Raw genomic sequence first — 18883 nt, 5'->3', positions numbered from 1 at the left:
ATCGCGTAGCATGGAGGACTGCATGTCGCCATAGTTACAGGATTTCACTTTCAGCCTTAGCTCAGTCACATACGAGTCAAACGATTCATCTTAATGCTGTACGCGGCAACGAAAAACATGTCTCTCGTATACTTCATTCTTCTTCGGACTACAGTATGCATCAAACTGTTCCAGAACATTGCTCAGTTTCTTTTCATCTCCATCTGTAAACTCAAACATATTGAATATTTCTATCGCTTGTGTCCCTGCTATCGTAAGTAACAATGCTACTTTCCTCTCACCGCTCTTGTCGTTGGCGCCAGTTGCAGTCGAATAAAGTTGAAACGCCTGTTTAAACTGTTTCCAAGCATAATCAATATTTCCCGTGAGCGTCAATGGTTCTGGTGGTTTTATGACATCCATTCCGTCTTTCTCACACAGACATTAACTATTAAATACTTTTACTCCTGGTACCATGTCATAATAAGCGACTGACATCTTAGCTGGTAAGTATTCAACTAACTTTATTAAACATTTCGTTACGTCACAGTCTCCAGCTACGGTGGCCTCTTAGGAACATAAGTGTCTCGCAGGATATCCTTACACATAAGTATAGTTGTTTGTAGTTATTTGAATGTGGAATTATTCACATTGGGCCTTTACGACGATAATGGCAACGTCCAATTAGTTGGTTAATCCTATGGTTACACGGGTTGTGGAGCTGGTTCAAACAAGGTTTCCAATTGACCTATAACTAGTACCCCAAGTCTAATTATATTAGTTGTGATCGAACAAAACCTAATCGGGCAACATATTCTTACTTTTTGTCAACATTGGTATAAAGTATGGAATCCTAGCTTGTTCTGCTTGTATTGACCGCTGTTTATCTTGTGATAGCAGCAGAGAGGAGGAGAGAGATAATGATTATGTTTATTGGAAGCCTCTAAAGGGTTAAACAAGTTCCCCTTGGGGGCGAGGGTATATTTGTATCTGGGGTGAAGGAAGGGGGTATATTTGTATATTTATAGGTGTGTGTCTGTGTGAGAGAGAGAGAGAGAGAGAGAGAGAGAGAGAGAGAGAGAGAGAGAGAGAGAGAGAGAGAGAGAGAGAGATACTGAGTGAGAGTTTGTGCATGTGTATTAGTGTGTACGTGCTTGTGCGTGTTTGTGTGCGTGTGTTTGTGTGTGTCAGTATATGTCTGTGTGCCAGTAGTGTCGTGTGTCAGTGTCCAGCAGAGAACTTGCAGCAGCTGCTCTCAGGTTCGTCTCTCTTTAATTTCCTCTCTCCATTTTATTTTATTTTTCTTCCTCCTCTGCATCCTCATTTTAAACACCTTCACGCATTTGACATATAAGCCTTGAAGAAGTCTGCACGATTTTTGTTCTTCTCTTAACTTGTACTAATTGGTTGAGACTTGCTTGAAAAGGGTTCTATATGGTTTGTGCTTTTCTCTGCTCAGCTTGTGTCAATGTCTCTCCCCCTCCCTCTCACCAATCAATATCTATCTTTTTCCATTTGAATTGTGTAAAAGTTTCAGGTCATTGTCGTATAAAAAATGCAAAACAAGGGGACAGTTGGAGGTACCATGGTGATGTCAAGTCTTGAAAAGTCTTAAGGAGTTAGACGCTGTTTGGATTAAGGAAAAAATGGGCTGAAGTCCAGAAGCACACTTTAATTTAGACCGTCACGAAAAGCCATGTTCTCTCACCATATATTTATAATCTGTCTCGCTCTGCCCAGCTCTCTCTCTCCCCCCCGCCCACTTGTCATTATATTCTAAAGCAATCGTTATTAGCGCGTATGCTAATCTTACTAGCTTAACATATTTAGCCTGACAGCTAGCACAGCTACAGCCCGACTGATTAGCTATTTATAAAGCAGGAGCTAAACCTATTTTCTCTCTTTGGAGCAGGGAGCAAAACTTTTAGAGTCGCAGTGCTGAAGTTGTTTTAAAGCTACAAATAATCTTATAAGAACATATATCTTAATAAACAAGTCATCATGCAACTTTATATTTATAGTTAGATTATAGGAGACAATGGCCAATCGATGGCATATATGATACTATGTATGTACAGATTTTTTTGTTTTTGTTTTTTGAAGGTATTATCCTTTGTATTGCTGAGTAAGATAGACAGGAAGGTATAGGAGAGAGAGGGGAAGACATGCAGCAAAGGACCACGTTCAGGAATTGAACCCGGGTTGCTGCGGTTAGGACTGAGCCTTTAATGGTACGCGCTCTACCCCCTGAGCCACCGGGGCACCCCAGGAACAGATTTTATCGTAGGCCAAACAGACAAACTTTTGCACAGGTATATCTCATAATAGTATTTTGACCCCCCAAAAAAATCCAAAACCGGACAGGAAGGTATCCAGTTCCCCCTTAAAGCTGAGCTCAAACGTTAGAACACTTAAGACGTGTAGACAAATAACGTTTAATCCAAATGACCCACAATGCCTTGCAGCAGCACTGTCTAACCATTTCCCGAGTCTCCATCTAGTGTGATACTTGTATTCCTTCTGTGAGTGGCTTTATAAATACAGTTGACTTCAAGGTGTCCTGCAAGGATATTTTAGGAGAGCACTGCTTCATGGACATGTTTTGAAAAATCGCTCTCCATCGATAAGTCTGGGATTTGCCTTATCCAAATCGATCCTCGAATAAACTTTTAAGAGATGAATTCACGGGAAGGAGTTTTTCATATCACGCGTATGAAACAGTACTCTCTTATACATGACAAAGGAGCAGGACAGTTCCCCTTAAACTTGATTTCAACTCAAATTCAAAAAGTCCCACAATGCATTGCACTTTACCGCCATTAGCGCCGTGTCTAACCCCATCCCCCCAAACTGACGTCGACCTATCACAGCAGGTCTCGATGCCGCTGCCTCCCCCCCAGGTGGCTAACTTGCTGCTGAATATGACCCTGCCTCTCCGCTGCGCAGGAATGGCCGCCAACGCCACCTCCAACAACGGCAACACAAACGCCGGCAACCTGTCGGAGGAGCAGGTGCACTGCTCCATCTGCCTGGACGTCTTCACCAACCCCGTGTCCATCCCCTGCGGACACAACTTCTGCCAGAGTTGCATTCTGGGATACTGGAGGACCAGCCCGTCGTACCAGTGTCCCATGTGCAAGAAGAGCTTCGTCAAGCGGCCCGACGTCAGCATCAACACCGTGCTCCGCGAGATCGCCCAGCAGTTCAAAGAGATCCGCGTGAACAGCGCCGAGAAGAGGAGGTGCGAGGAGCAGGAGCAGGAGGAGCGGGAGGAGGAGAAAAGGTGGAGAATGGAGAGGAGGAATAAGGGCGAGGACGAGGAGCAGCTCCTGCAGGAGGACAAGCGCCAGCAGCTCCTGGTGGAGCTGAAGGAGAGACAAGAGGAGGAGCGGAGGAGGCGCGAGGAGAAGGAGAAGAAACCCCTCGCGGGACTCCAGGACGAACTTCCGCCGCTGGTCCCGCCCTCCCCCTCCGGCGTGAAACCCTCCCCGTCTCCCCCACCCTCGCCGGGGGTCGAAGGAGCGTCCGTCCCCCGGACCACACCCGAACGCCCCCCGCGGCCGGCGCACTCCAAAACCTCCTCGACCCCACCCTCGCCCAGAACCCCGGCTCCTCCTCCTTCGACCCCGCCCACCCCGCCCACCCCTGTCTTCGCGCCCTGGGTGGCGGAGGAGGTGCTCTGCGACGTGTGCCTGGGCGAAGACCGCCCCGCGGCCGAGAAGTCATGCCTGGTGTGTCTGACGTCGTACTGCGGCGAGCACCTGCGCTCCCACACGGCACGCTTCACCAAGCACAAGCTGATCGAGCCTGTGGCCAACATGGCGGCGCGCATGTGCCCCAAGCACGAGCGGCTCCTGGAGCTCTTCTGCAAGAAGGAGCAGACGTGCGTGTGCGTGCTGTGCACCGAGACGGACCACCGGTCGCACTACACCGTGCCCGTCGAGCGCGAGTGGATGGACAAAAAGGTGGGGGGAACGCAATGCCGTTTCGGTTAACACGTTATGGGTTATTTTTCATTTTCTATGAATTTGGGTTTCAGTTATGTTTATATTAGATGCTTATTAATTAGCCGAATGCCTCTTCTGGGGTTGATGAACGTCTGATGATTTTTTTCTTGCAGGCACAGCTGAAGAGGGTGGAGTTGGACGTGCAACAGATGATCAGCGAGAGGCAGCAGAAAGTGGAGGAGATCAAGAAATCGGTTGACCGCTATAAAGTTAGTCCTCACCAAAGTTACAACATATTCTTATCTACTAGAATTCAAAACTATTTTTATGTGAATGCCTGGTAGACTTTACGACTAATCTAAATGTAAAATAAATGCTAATAACCTAATTATACATTCAAATCTTCCTATAACGATCAAAACGCACAGATTAAAACCATCGCCTTAACAACCGACAACATAAATCAATGAAATGCGTCGGATCGGTCCTCCTGATGAAACGTTGGGCAGGTGAGCGCGGCGCGGGAGGTGGAGGAGTGCGGGGCGGTGTTCGCGGAGCTGGTGCGTGTGATTCAGCGGGCGCAGGCAGAGCTGGTGCGGGGCGTGGAGGAGGGCCGGGGCCAGGCTGAGCGCCGAGCCCAGGGCCTGGTGGCCGCCCTGGAGCAGGAGATCGCAGAGCTCCAGCGCCGCAACACGGACCTGGAGAGCCTGGGCCGCACCGACCACATCCACTTCCTGCAGGTGAGGTCACGTGACCCGTTGCTGTGATATTTCCCATTATTTCAAATCCTATTCACGTGTGGATTTAATAGGGCTGGGCTCCCAATTTGACAAGCCCCTGGTCAAAAGCCACTTGTGCTGCTGTGTGTTCAGATAACAGCCGACACATACGCAAACACTGGGTTTTAACATTTAATCATCATCAATCATCTATTTAAAAGTATAAACATGTTTCTTAATGGATTTATGCTTTTAAATAGATGCTTGATAGATTACATACAATGTCAATGTCCAGGGTAGATCTAAAGAAAGGACTTAATACTTTCAAGATGTTTGCCAGTTACCATAGTTATGGTAACTGGCGTCTAAAATAATAAGATGAGAAGTAAACTCAAATAAACCCGTACACACAAGGAATAACAAAGCATGTACACAGCGGCGGCTGGTGAATTTTATTTTAGGGGGGGCTAAAAGTTTGTAAACCAAACCCCCTGTAGGGGGGACTGTGGGCATCCTTCCCCCGAAGATTTTTTGGTGATTTTCACAGACAAACTAAGCATTCTGGTGCATTCTGACAAAATAATAAAGACAAAAGAGAACATTTCCTTACAAAGACGAATGGAGCCGGGGAACTAAGTTTTAACTTAATTGATTTGCCTTGTAGAATTCAGCAAGATTAAAAGGGCAAATACATCAATAATAATTGGGAATTATACACAAGAGTATGTGATTCTAAAATGGGTGAGTTACGGCCAACCTATTGTGTTGGTAACTTCACTCATAAATCTATCTACAGTCAAGTATGCATTTAGACAAATACGATAAAATATCAATATAATATGTGCAACCTTTTATGCGTGGTTGTTCAAGACACACTGAAGGCATGATGCCACCATAGGTTTGCAGATAACTATATACAATATACACAATGAAGGCATGATGCCACTATAGGTTTGCAGAGAACTATATACAATATACAAACTGAAGGCATGATGCCACTGTAGCGGTTGGGTACTCTCTCTCGTTGCGTTGTGTGAATGACACGATGAAACCTTTGGCAGCCAGCCGTTTATTCTGGTTCTTGGTTATATCTGGTTATATTTTCAACGGGAAAATCACGGATGAGAAACTTTAAAATGGCAGCCTCTCCCAGCCGGGGTACACGTCGACTGACCATTTGCATGAAAATAAATGCATCACACAAAACACTAAACGTTACACTAACATAACGACCCACTAAATATGTATCTGAATGAACATAGTGGCATACCTGGTTATATTTTCAACAGGGGAAAATCACGGATGAGAAACTTTAAAATGGCAGCCTCTCCCAGCCGGGGTACACGTCGACTGAGGAGAGTCACGCGTGCCCAGTTAATAACCCCCGCATTCCACTAGAGGGAGCTCTAACACTCCCACGACCACAGCCGCGCAAGGGTCCTACTGGCAATGGCAAGTGGGAAGCACCAACCCCGCTACACCACCATAGGTTTGCAGAGAACTATATACAATATACACTTGAAAGGAGTGGGTGGTGGTGTGGGGTTGTGAGGGCCGCTGTAAGCCAGTGTCCATCCTCACGGGAAGGGGGGGTGGGGGACAGAGAGAGTGAGAGACAGAGAGACAGAGACAGAGAGTGTTAGAAATTAGACGTGTTCGCACTGTAACGACTGCCAACTGCACTGTTTTTATCACAAACATGAAGCAAGCACCATGTCCCGAATAAATTCAATATCAGGCCTCGAATCACAACAAATAGAATGCAGGGAGACAGCAGGCAATGGGGAAACGAAATGATTTTCCAAAATCACATCCGAGGTACAGTCCAGAGATACAGCACCAAGTTCACCACCAACAATTAGATAAGTAGGCTACAAACATGTGCTGATGGCAAAAGTTTCTCACACACACACACACACACACACACACACACACACAAAACGTGTTCGCACTGTAACGACTGCCAACTGCACTGTTTTTATCACAAACATTATGAAGCAAGCATCATGTCCCGAATAGTAATGCGCGATATACGATATAAACGATAAAAAAATGGCATAGATGGAGATTGTAATTCTATCGCTCTATCGCGATAACGCATGTTGATGACGCAAAATACAATGTTTAATTTTTGGTTTGGTGCAATTCCTTTTCACATTGCAATTTTCGCAACAGCGCCAGAATTCGTCAACAAACCTGCATGTGTGCAAAGAACGTTAACCCATTTGTACCGGCTGCTGTGCGGCGCAACATTGTATCTCGTAGATACAATGTTGATCCGCGCAGCCGGTACAAATGGGTTAATGGTAAACACGCAACGGCGTAACCACGCATTCTTTGGGGGGGTCGTGTCCCCCCCAATGTTGAGAAAATACTAACCTGTCCCCCCCAATATACAGCAGGATAAAATGTAAAATATATGACATGTTCTCTTTTTATGAACCCTGTCAATGGATCGGTCTCTTGTTATGTCTTATTTATTTTCAATTTATTTCCGTTTGTTAAGAATCCCCCCTCCTAATTGTACACTTGTGCGATTTAGTTTGAAACCACCTCGCGACTTTCTGCGTTGTCATGGTTACCCCACACTCTTTCTTCAGTGAGAGCCAAGAAAGTAAAGAGTAATGGAGGATTTGAGGTTACCGGTACGTAAAAAGCAGAAGAAACTGGACCAACAGCCAAGCATACGGAGTTTTTTTCAGACAGTAAGTAACTTGATACCGAGCTTTGAGTAAGCAAATAAAACGAGTAGCCTCGTAAAAGCAGAATATTAAATATAGCTCATGAAGGTCAGTCGCTGTTCTTTTGATAAAATGACATGGTTACGATGCAGGCAGCACAGAGAGAGAAGGAGAGAGACAGCCTAGACAGGCATGCTGAAAGCAGTGGCCAGACAGGGACGTGCTCTGAACATGCAGGTGATCAGGTGAGTCATTTGAATGTAAGTAACGTTATTTAACGTGTTGGAGAGGAGGTAACGGACAATTTAAGGTTACTTAAAAAGCGGATAAAACTGGACCAGCAGCCGAGCGTACACGTTTTTTTTTTCTCCAGACAATTAGTAGCTTGATACCAAGCTAAATGTGTGAGTAAATAAAACGAGTAGCCTAATTAAAATATGAGTCGCTGTTTTTTCTGATAAAATGACGTGGGGTCACAATGCAGGCACCACAGAGAGACAGGGAGAGAGACAGGCATGCTGAAAGCAGTGGCCAGACAGGGACATGCTCTGGACATTAGGGCTTTGACTTCGAACTTCGTGATTCGAATATAATTCGAATATCAAAAAAATAAATCAAAATTCGAACGAATATTAGGCAGCCCTTAATATTCGAACCTTTTATGGGCAGGCCAAGAGGGAGAGACGTCGGAGAACCCGATGCAGTCTATTCATAATATTGTAACGACCACGGAAGAGGCAGTGAATGAAGTATTGATTAGACAGGGATTTATTAGAAACATAATAAACCGTTGGAACACGCAAGAGGCGTTCTACGCATAGCTGTAGAAGACCATTCTAGGCGTTCTACGCATAGCTGTAGACCGTCAAGTAGTAGACATAGACACTGAACATAAATAGTATGTACTAAGTATTCGGATTCAGCCCAGGTATTACTGAAGGCATTTAATGGTCAAAATATTATTAATAAATATTCGAATATATTCGAATATTAATATTAATAAACAAACGAAATTCGAATATGATTTTTGGGCAAAAGTCAAAGCCCTACTGGACATGCAGGTGATAAGGTGAGAATTTTGAATGTGAGACTAGACAGCCTTACAACATTGTTTATAAACTGGGCCTACATGTCAGCAATACATAAAAGTAGCCTACTTCTAATACAAGCAGAGTATATAGACCAAAATGATCACGAAGGTCAGCCACTGTTCTTCTGATAACATAATGACATGTGGTCACAATGCAGGCAGCACAGACAGACAGGGAGGCAGAGAGGCAGGCTGAAAGCAGTGGCCAGACAGGGGTATGCTCTGGACATGCAGATGATCAGGTGAGGAATGAATGTGAAATATAATGCAATTTAGTATTGCACAAAGACAGTCATTTTAAGTATGAAGCTAAGTAAGGCATTACAGGTACCTGCATCTTGTGTATGATAAGTGAAAATATACAGGTAATTCCAACGCTACACGTTATATTTCAGGAGACTGACAGGGAAAGAGAGACAGAGCCAGGCAGAGGAGGCAGTGGTTTAGATCAGCATAAGGAGGAGCTTGGTACCTGCCCACACCAGCCCAATACCCGCTTTATCGAAACTCAGTCCCTGAAAAATAAAACGCTCAAATTTCAGGACAGTTGGTTTAGGCAGTACAAATGGCTTCACTACAGTCCCTCACTGAAAGGTGTGCTTTGTTTTTATTGTTCCAAATATTTTGGAGAACAGAAATCCGCTTTAGCCAGTAAGGCTGATGGTGCTTTTATCAACACTGGTTTCAGTAATTGGAAAAAAGCTCTCCAAAGGTTCTCTGAACATGAAGACAGCGATTGCCATTCAGCAGCGGTGACAACATATTTGCACCAAAAACAGCCTGTCAGTACTCAACTTTCCTCTCAGTTGCAAAAGCAGCAGCAGGTGGCCAGGAATAGTTTCTTGAAGATTGTGGGGGGGGTGATGTGCTTGGCCAGACAGGGCAATGCTTTAAGGGGGCATGACAACAAAGAGGGCAACTTCCACCAGTTAATTAAGTACAAGGCAGAGGGTGATGAAGAACTTTCAAGCTGGCTTCAGCGGCACAACAATTTCACCAGCCCCAAAATTCAGAATGAGGTCCTTCAAATTGTCAGCAACACAATTGTACGCGAAATAACACAGGAAATCCACTCATTGCCAGTGGTTCAGTTTTCCCTTATAATTGATGGGACACAGGATGCAGCAGGAGTTGAGCAAGAGTCCTTCTGTCTGCGCTTTGTTGACAAAAACTTGCAGCCCAGAGAGGAATTCATAGGCCTGTATCAGGTCACATCCACAACTGGAGAAAACATAGCTAGTGTAGCTAAAGATGTTTTGATTCGCCTAAATCTCCCACTTTCACAGCTACGAGGTCAAACCTACGATGGGGCAGCCAATATGTCTGGCAGGATGCAAGGTGTGCAGGCTCATATCAAGAAAGAGCAGCCTCTTGCAGTATATGTTCATTGTGGGCCACACTGTGTCAATTTGATCACCCAAGCTGCCTGTGTATCCGCCCCCGTTATAAGAGATGCAATGCAGTTAGTGCATGAGTTGGGCGTTTTATTCAATCAGTCTGGGAAGTTCAAGGCTATCTTCACAGCTGTAGCAAAGTCAGATCGAACAGCTACGCATACATCTTTGAAGCCTCTCTGCCCCACCAGATGGACAGTCCGAACGCCAGCCATGCGCTCTGTCCTCTCACAATATGAATCTGTGCTCACAGCCACAGAAGAGATGTCTCAATCCACCACGATGGAAATGTCTGAAAGAGCCAGTGGCCTTCACAAAAGCTTTTTGAGGGGCAATACCATTCTCGGCATCATTCTGGCAGAAGATGTCATGGCTGTCATGGAGGAGCTGAACATTTCTCTGCAGCAGAGAAGCCAAACTACATCAGGGATGCTGGCTGCTGTAGACCATGTGAAAAGAGGCCTCCAGGCCAAAAGATCTGAAGTGCACTTTGACTGGCTGTACTCCAGAGGTTCTCAGATTGTCACATCTCTTAATCTGCAGCCAATCAAGATGCCTCATGTGCGGCAGCCTCCGAAGCGCTTCACTGGTCCAGCCACATCACATTCTCACTCCACTGCCCAAGCGTACTACAGAATGCAGTACTACAATACCTTGGACACTGCTGTGGTGCAATGCAATGAGCGCTACAGCCAGGACGGGCTTCAAAGACTGCAAAAATTAGAGGATGTACTCATCTCTGGGAACATTGATGCAGTTGTGGATGAATACCCAGAGTTGGATGCCATGGCTTTAGAAGTGCAGCTGAAAATGTTCCAGGCCAACTACACTTGTACAACTTCCTCAGAGGTAGCAGACACTTTCCGGGAAATGGTGCCAGAGGTGCGACATCTTTTCAAGCAAGTCGAGATCCTTTTGAGACTGCTGATGGTTGTTCCTGCCTCCTCAGCAGAGGCAGAGCGAAGTTTCAGCGCCTTGAGACGGCTGAAGACATGGCTGAGAACCATGATGACGCAGACCCGGCTGAACAACGTTGCCATTTGCCATGTTCATCAGGAAAAGTTGGATGCTTTGGACAGGAAACAGATCTGTCAGAGCTTAGTTGAGCTTAATAATGAACGCCTCCAGGTTTTTGGGTCATTTATTTAGTTAATACTTTTCCATCTCAGTCCTATGCTGCCTTTCCTTTGGCTGTAGCACTTTTACACCTACATAGACATCCCATGTTCATTTCTCTTCTGTGTTCCAGTCAATGTAAATAATTTTCAGTGTAAATAATCAGACTTGCTTTTTATAGTAAAAATCAAGATTTTAAGTTTCATGCTTTGTGCAAGTCCCTGGAATTAAAAGTCCTCAGCAAATTTTTTTGTTAAAGTCTGTACATCACAAAAGTACATCAGTAGTTGTCCTAATTAAAATAACATTAAAAAAACATGCTTTGGGTTTGTGGTATTTTTCCATTGGAAGCTATCCTTTTTGCTACAGTACTACTGGAAGAGCATAATTGTAATTGGTAGGTGTGTTTAAGGTCAGTAAGCAACTAACCAAAACAAAGTGTGTGTGTGTATGTGTGTGTGTGTGTGTGTGTGTGGGGGGGGGGGGGGGGGCGGGGCAGACATTACATGATTACACTATTCCTTTAGATGTGAATTCAAATGGTCAATGTAGTCCTCGAAACTATGTTCTAAATGTCCACATTTTCATATATAAATATAGAATTGTAGGCAATGCACTTAACAAATAATAATAAAAAATTGGACCCCCCCAATGTCTAAACCATGGTTACGCCCTTGTAAACACGCATTGATGCGCAATCCGGTCTGAATGGGTTAAATCATTGGACAAAAAGGTCTGGGGCGTTGTAAAGCGTTAAAGAAAAAGGGGCGGGGGGGGGGGACGCACTGGTGAAAGTCAACAATCATGGATATCCAGCGTGATATACATTGATCTGCGGACTGGTCCAACTCCTTCTCCCTCATCATGACTCGGAATGTGTTAAATGCATCGGCATTTTTAAAGTTATGTTTTCCAGCATACTTTTTACTTGCTTTTGTCGGACCGTTGGGTGGTGGCTCAACATGGAGCAAAGAGGAGACGGAATGTCTTTTGGATATCGGACCCAAATATCCAAAAGACGTTCCGTCTCCTCTTTGCTCCATGTTGAGCAACGTCTCCGAGACCACCTCTCCGGCTGGGTCAACCTCCTTTTGATGGTTAAAAATATCACGTAATCTGCAAAAATCTTAACAATCAATGATTGATCATCAATTAATCATGCCAATCCCTAATTGTCAGTACAGTGTCTGTTCCTTATCTAGAAAGACACCCGTTTGTCCTGTTCTCTGCATCTTGGGTGGTATTTAAGAACAAAGGACTTAAACTAAGTGTAGTGCCTTTTAGAATGGTTTGCACTAAAGGAAAGAAACCCAATACTAATTTTATTTATCTGCAACATTATGTTGTATGATTACAGTGTTTCACAATAAATGTTCTCGAAATGACATACTTTATTTCTCTTTTTTTTTTTAAATACATTTAGCAGTTTGGCTTTCCTTAGGGTCTATGTAACCTGTTCTGAAACGGTTATTTTATGATTTTATACCGTGATATATATCGTTATCGCAAGAGGCTGCAATGTATATCGCAATATGGATTTTAGGCCATATCGCCCATCTCTAGTCCCGAATACAATCAATATCAGGGCAGCTTGGTCTACCTTATTTGAAGAGAAGCTCACATCGACGGCCTTTCTGAGTCGCAACCAGGTTAATCACCATGTCATTGAGGTCCGATGATTTTTGGATGAGGTCCCGCTCAACAGACAGCATCGCTAGGGCGTTAAGCCCATCTTGTCCCGTGGCACTTCGGAGAAATGTTTCGATCCTCTTCCGTGTACTGGAGCACCTCTCTTGACTCTGCCGATGACACAGGGGTTGCATCTCGTTTGGGCTTGTCTTAGACGTGTACTTGGCAACATGTGCGTTTGACAGGTGATCTGCTACCTGGCTGTCTTAAAAAAAAAGAGAACTAGTCAATGAGGTCCAAAAACACGGCCCGCTGGAGTGAAGTTGCCGGTTCCTCAGAGCCCCTGAGAGCTAGCTCGTGTGCCCCACAGAACCTAATGCAGTCCACAATCCGTGACAGCGAATGTCTGTTTTTCTTTACCTGCTCGTTGTGTCTCTGTGTACGGAGATGCGGTGGCCGTCATCCAGCTGACAGGCAATATTTACTTTGCCCAACATTGAAAGCTTCAGTTTCCAATGTGAGTTGCACTGCATTCGTGTTTCTTTACCTTACAGGCCACATGTTTTAAATCCGCAACCCCGTGTTGGGTCCAAGCTGTGTCTCCTCCGAACAGCACGCAAGGGAAACAGAAGAGAACGCTCCTAGCTAAGCTAGCCGTTAGCCAGTCTTTCCTTTCGAACCAAGAGGTGCAAAATGAACGATTTTGTCGCGTGTCCTTTTGTTTTATCTGAACATCGTTTGGCCGATGTGCCCCCAGTCTTTTTATTTCTTTTTTTTCTTCTGAAGACATCAACGGAAACGGATGAGTCAGTAGATAGTCCACTTCGTTAGGTAAATTAGCGCTCGCCATTGTGGTCAGCTTTTTTTTCCACTTTTTTCTCCCGCCTCTAACAGGGACCGTCACCAGTGAGAGTCACTGTCGCTATTGGTCTGGGCTATATTAATGTAGCCCAATTGGTCTCTAAATCAAGGGGGTATGTCATAACACCTGTCAATCACGATTGGACGACACCGATTAGATGCTGATTTTCTTAAACGTGGGCTTAGAAAAATCAGCCCAGACAGATCGTCTGGGCTGACTTTTCTAAGCCCACACAACATATCTATATGTATCTCCTGCGTTTTTGTGATTATTTGGTGCTGTTGCTTCTCCGTTGCACCAAAATCAACCAATTCTAAGTTGTAGTAATTATTATATTTTAATATTTTCATTAATTTAAGTGTTCTCATGTTTATTCTAAAAGATAGGGAGGGCTTAGCCCCACTAGCCCATTCATACCAGCCGTCCCTGCATGTACATGTGGCCTTGAATTCTTGGAAAGAGTCTCCAATTTCCTTTCATGCTCTATTTATTCAGTTCTGTATTCCTCTGCTCCATTCTGTTGATATCGACTGTAATGATGGGTGGTATAAATAAAGTTTTTTCTCTCTATAGAGTTTCCCAGCATTCAGTGCGTCTCCGATTGTGAAGGACTGGTCTGGTACCAGCGTTCCCACGGATCCCAGCATCGGAACCATCCGCAGGGCGGTTGCTAAGCTACAGACCGTGCTCGACGCAGAGATAGACAAGCTGGCAGACAGCGGTATGGCTGCCTGTCTATCTGCGTGACTGTCTGGCTATATTATTCAGTTGACTGTAACATTGAAAACCCCTCTCTGTGAGCAGTGGCGGTTCTAGACAAATTTTACTAGGGGGGCCAAGGAGGGGCCAGTGTTTAACCAGAGGGGCACAAAAAAATATTTTTTTTTTTTGGGCAAATTATATTTAAAGAATATAAACTCTATTTTACTTTAAAATCATCAAACATTTAATTTGTACAAGAGCTTATAACTTCACTGGTATGTATTTGTCTATCAAACTTTCTTAAATTGATGGAGCTTATGCCCTAAATCATCAAAATCATACAAACATTTGTTTTGTACAAGCGTGCAAGAGATGTAGGGCCATAAAAAATGAAAAATAAAAAATACTTTACAGGGTACAAAAACAGTGGGTCAATGTGAAAAAAAACTCCAGGGTACAACGAAGTGCAAAACGACGTGCCATTTCCTATTTATTTTGATCAGTTTCGGAGGAACTGTGTTGCCAAAGAGGCTGAGCTTACAGGAAGGGTTATAGCAATTTTGTCGAAAATTGCTCATAGAAAACTTCCCTGTCTAAAGAGCTCAAAGACAACTTCCCTGTTCTACTGTTCTTTCTTCATTTAATGATAGCTGCTATTAGAAGAAAAAAAAACGGGGGGCATGCATTACATTACGTTGCAAAACCATCCCTTCCTACTTAACACGGGCAGATAGCCTACTACTCTTTACTCAAATGTATTTGTTATCCAAATGCAACAGCCAATACGGATGAAAATACATGGTTAACATGACAACCAGTAGAGGCTTCTCCATTGAGGAGAGGGAGGAAGATCCTCCCTAACCATGTTGAGAATAAAAAATGTAGATTGCCCAGACTACTGTAATGAATTAATGCCCTAAAATATGACTACTTTAATGCCTTTGAATATATAATGTTCATTTCCCTGGGTAAAGGGACATTAGCACCCCCTATCGCCTATTGACAATTACTTCAGGGAGGAAGGTCCTCCCTCAGCCTCCATTGACTCCCATTCATATCCCCGAAAGTACTGGCGGCCGGTGAATAACATGGGTTTCAATGGGAGAGAGGAGGAAAGTCCTCCTCTGAGTGGGTGTGACCTTAAGGCGTCTGATTCGCGCAAAAATCTATTCGCGCTGCGCTATGAACCAATAAGCAGGATCCCTGGCTGGTGAGCAGTGTTGCAAGATTGGGCAGATTTCCCACCCAATTGGGCTACTTTTAACCACGTTAGGCTGGAAAAATTATCATTGGGCGGGAAATCTGCCCAATCTGGCAATGCTGTCCATAACGAACCCGCTCTGCCTGCATTAGTCTAAGAGACGCAAAGCAGGAGAAATCAGAAAGCAGGGACATGTCTACAGGGCCACGGGCACCTGTAGGCCCCCGTGTAGAACCGCCATTGGTTGTGAGAATAACAAGCCTCTCTTTCTTGTAGAGATCAAGAAGCTGGGGAAATACACAGGTGAGTTTCTCAAACATTCATCTCTTAAGGTATTTTTTTATTTTGTATTATTATTTTTATAATACAAACTCATAAAGCATATGACCAGATCATGACTCTACATCAAATCATTTGTTCATTTTAGGTAAAATATAGAAACATACATTATGATGATTTTGGGAGCTTGTCTTTTTATATTTTATCCCCTTCACTCATACTCCTGCTGTTCTCAGTCACACACACACACTCCCCTCATGCACACACCCTATCCAATAATTCTTCCTACATACTTCCAAACACACTATCTCGCCCCTCCTCCTTCCCATACCCAGCCACCCACCATCTCCAATCGTTCTTTCTACATACCCCCCCCACCCACCTCCCATACACACACCACATTCATTGGTCATCACACATGCTACAGTTCCTTAAGCCTTAAGGTATTTCTTAAAGGTGAAATATTATACCACCAGGTGTGAGCTGTTACAAGCCGTTTTGAAAATCGACCTCTTCTGACATCACAAGCGGGCAACAGTCTACCAGCCTACCCAGTGGACTGTAGCAAACGTTGCTCATCTATCCGTCATACATCTAAGTGGAGACGCCCACCTAGGATGTCAGAAGAGGCAGATTTTCAACGTTTAGCACTTTAGTTTTCTTTTTATCAAGTCATGCATCATCTTTACATCGTTATTTGTTGACTATGTTATTTCAAAATGTTTATCTCTTCCCCTTTGTGTCTCTTCAACCTGTAATGCAAGACAAGCACTCGATGACAGTTCCTCAAGTCCTAACCTCTCTACACCCCCCCCCCCCCCCCACCCCCCCCCCCCCACCCAGCCGACCTGACCCTCGACCCCGACACGGCCAACCCCTGGCTGCAGCTGTCCCAGGACCGCCGACAGGTGCGCCACCTGGGGGCGTGGCAGGACCTGCCCGACACCCCCCACCGCTTCGACACCGTGGTCATCGTGCTGGGCCGCGAGGGCTTCGCCGCTGGGCGCCACTACTGGGAGGTGGCGGTGGGCGAGAAGGACGACTGGTACCTGGGCGTGGCCCGCTCCTCCGTCAAGAGGAAGGGCCGCATCGCTGTAAGCGTCGCCCAGGGTTACTGGGCGCTGGCCATGAAGAAGGGCCAGGAGTACCGCGTGTCCACGGCCCCGCCCTCCCTGGTGACCCTTGACCCCCGGCCCAAGCGCGTGGGCGTGTACGTGGACTGCGAAGAGGGCCAGGTGTCCTTCTATGACGCTAAGGCCCGCAAGCACATTTACACCTTCTGGGATACGTTCGGAGAGAAGGTGTTCCCCTTCTTCTACCTGTACTGCTGCGACAAGGCCTCCGACACCATGGTGATCTGCCCGGCCGGCCACAAGGCGGCGCTCAAACACACCTGAGGTACCAGGACCGGGGCCGGCAAGAACTGGATGGGAAGATAAAGATTTTACGTTTCTTAATGTGTTGTTTTTAAAATATACTTGAAAGAATGTTTCTGATCTTATTCAATTGTGTAAAGTTGTGATGGTGTGTGACTGAATGTATACATCTTATTTTATTGACTATTTCCTGCAAAACTACTGAAAACTTTAAAGCCGAATGTTGGGGCAAAAACGATTATTCAAAATGTAAACTTTTTTTTTTCTTTCTATATAGCTTCATACTAATTTAGGCATACCAAAACCGATTACATTTTCTTCTATTTTAGTCTTTTTATTTATACCAACTTAAATTTTAGGGTGTATTTTGGACTGTTATATTTCAAAATGTTGACCGTGATAAGTAATTTCAAACAATAAATCTCACTGAAGAGAGTTTATTGTCATTTTGGAAACTACTCTTTTAGGTTTCTATTCTCAAACTGCGAATAGAAACCTACATTAGCAACTTCATCAAAATGAACTATAAGTACCGTCTAGTCTTTCTGCCCTGTGGCATTATCAGATGTTCCTGTTACCTATCATACTTTCAGAGAAAAAGTGATGTTATTTTATTTCATAATCATATGGGTTGCTTCTCCCTCCTGTCTCTATACAAGTTATATAGAAACATCCATTTCAAGATGAGGGACTGTTTTCCTTTCAATAAAGAAATCATTGCCTAATGTGAAGTTGTCTGAAGTGTTTAATTTGGTCATATATCTCACATGACTTATATCCTCTTCACCCCCCACTGGCTTCAAATTCATGCCAGGTTTAGATTTGATGGTACCAGTACTACTTAATAATAATAATAATAATAATGATAATGGATTGAATTTATATAGCGCTTTTCTAGACACTCAAAGACGCTTTACAGTGAAGGGGGGACCTCACTAACCACCACCAGTGTGTAGCACCCACTTGGGTGATGCACGGCAGCCAATCTGCGCCAGAACGCTCACCACACACCAGTTGAGCCGGAGAATGAGGAAATTAATTATACTTAACCCTAACCCTGACCTATAAAATCCTGCTCTGATTACTCTGTATGTCAATAATGGTACCTGTTGCCCACCTGAACCTCCCTAGAAGGAGGAATCCCCACTCCCTATTCCTTCTCAAGCCACCTGCCTTGATGACACATTTTTTCTTGCCCTTTGGGGGGCTAAGAGTTAGGGAGTGTCATAAATATATTGCCTGTACAGCTCTTTGAGACGGAAAAATGTATATATACACATCTAAAAATAAAATGGACGCGACCTGACTTGCCCCCGTTTAAGCTCTTTCGGGAACAGGTAAGGCCTGGAAGGTCTGTCATCCTGACGTGTGTTGTTCTGGGAACAAACCTGCGTCAGCAGTAAGTCCGTAAACAAGCATGTGTCCACGCCCACATACAGGCCTACAGGCCTGGATATAGCAAATAGCACAATCCTTTGTGATTTCTGCAGGGTGCTAAAAAGTTTCTGATAATCAAATAAACTTAGACTTAAAAACGTATCTACTGGTACTCCAACTAGTCGCTCCTTAAGCTGGAAAACAGAGGAGCATATTTTTAATTCCAACAAAGTTCTGCTTAAATTTCTAATGACCTTTAAGATGACCTTAACTTGGAGCCATTAGATGGTTTTACGCGTGAGCATCAGCAGACAAAGGTCAAAGCAAACTGTTCACGAGCCGCAACAGGTGACCTCATTACCACCTCGTTAGTCAAACGACATGCAGGTGGGGAACCTGGGGTGGCCTTGGCAACAGTGAGATAGTACATTTTCCTAACAATACATAACACAATACATTATTAGATGTCACCAGATATATTGTATGAATCTGAATCTGAATGTGTTACACAAATACACAACCATAGCCCCA

At 44.5% G+C, this 18883-nt stretch overlaps 1 protein-coding gene across 1 annotated transcript; it reads left to right on the top strand.

The window, feature by feature from the left end:
- Positions 1–1960: 1960 nt before the first annotated feature.
- On the top strand, positions 1961–17640 carry LOC307091382 (zinc finger protein RFP). The gene is made up of 6 exons (XM_079758343.1): positions 1961–3944; positions 4100–4195; positions 4436–4666; positions 13991–14138; positions 15597–15623; positions 16443–17640. The coding sequence occupies exons 1-6, from the start codon at positions 2778–2780 to the stop codon at positions 16994–16996; spliced, it is 2223 nt and encodes a 740-aa protein (XP_079614469.1). The 5' UTR covers positions 1961–2777; the 3' UTR covers positions 16997–17640.
- Positions 17641–18883: the final 1243 nt, after the last annotated feature.

The sequence above is a fragment of the Pollachius pollachius genome (assembly GCF_949987615.1).
Source record: "Pollachius pollachius genome assembly, chromosome: 20".
Lineage (NCBI taxonomy): Eukaryota > Metazoa > Chordata > Actinopteri > Gadiformes > Gadidae > Pollachius > Pollachius pollachius.
This window is presented reverse-complemented; position numbering and strand designations above follow the sequence as displayed.

Bases quoted from the DNA above. Each gene is read 5' to 3' on its own strand.
- LOC307091382 (XM_079758343.1), top strand. From the start codon at position 2,778: ATGCATTGCACTTTACCGCCATTAGCGCCGTGTCTAACCCCATCCCCC. The intron at 14,139-15,596 runs GTATGGCTGCCT...TCTTTCTTGTAG, and splicing joins AGACAAGCTGGCAGACAGCG to AGATCAAGAAGCTGGGGAAA. The intron at 15,624-16,442 runs GTGAGTTTCTCA...CCCCCCACCCAG, and splicing joins GAAGCTGGGGAAATACACAG to CCGACCTGACCCTCGACCCC.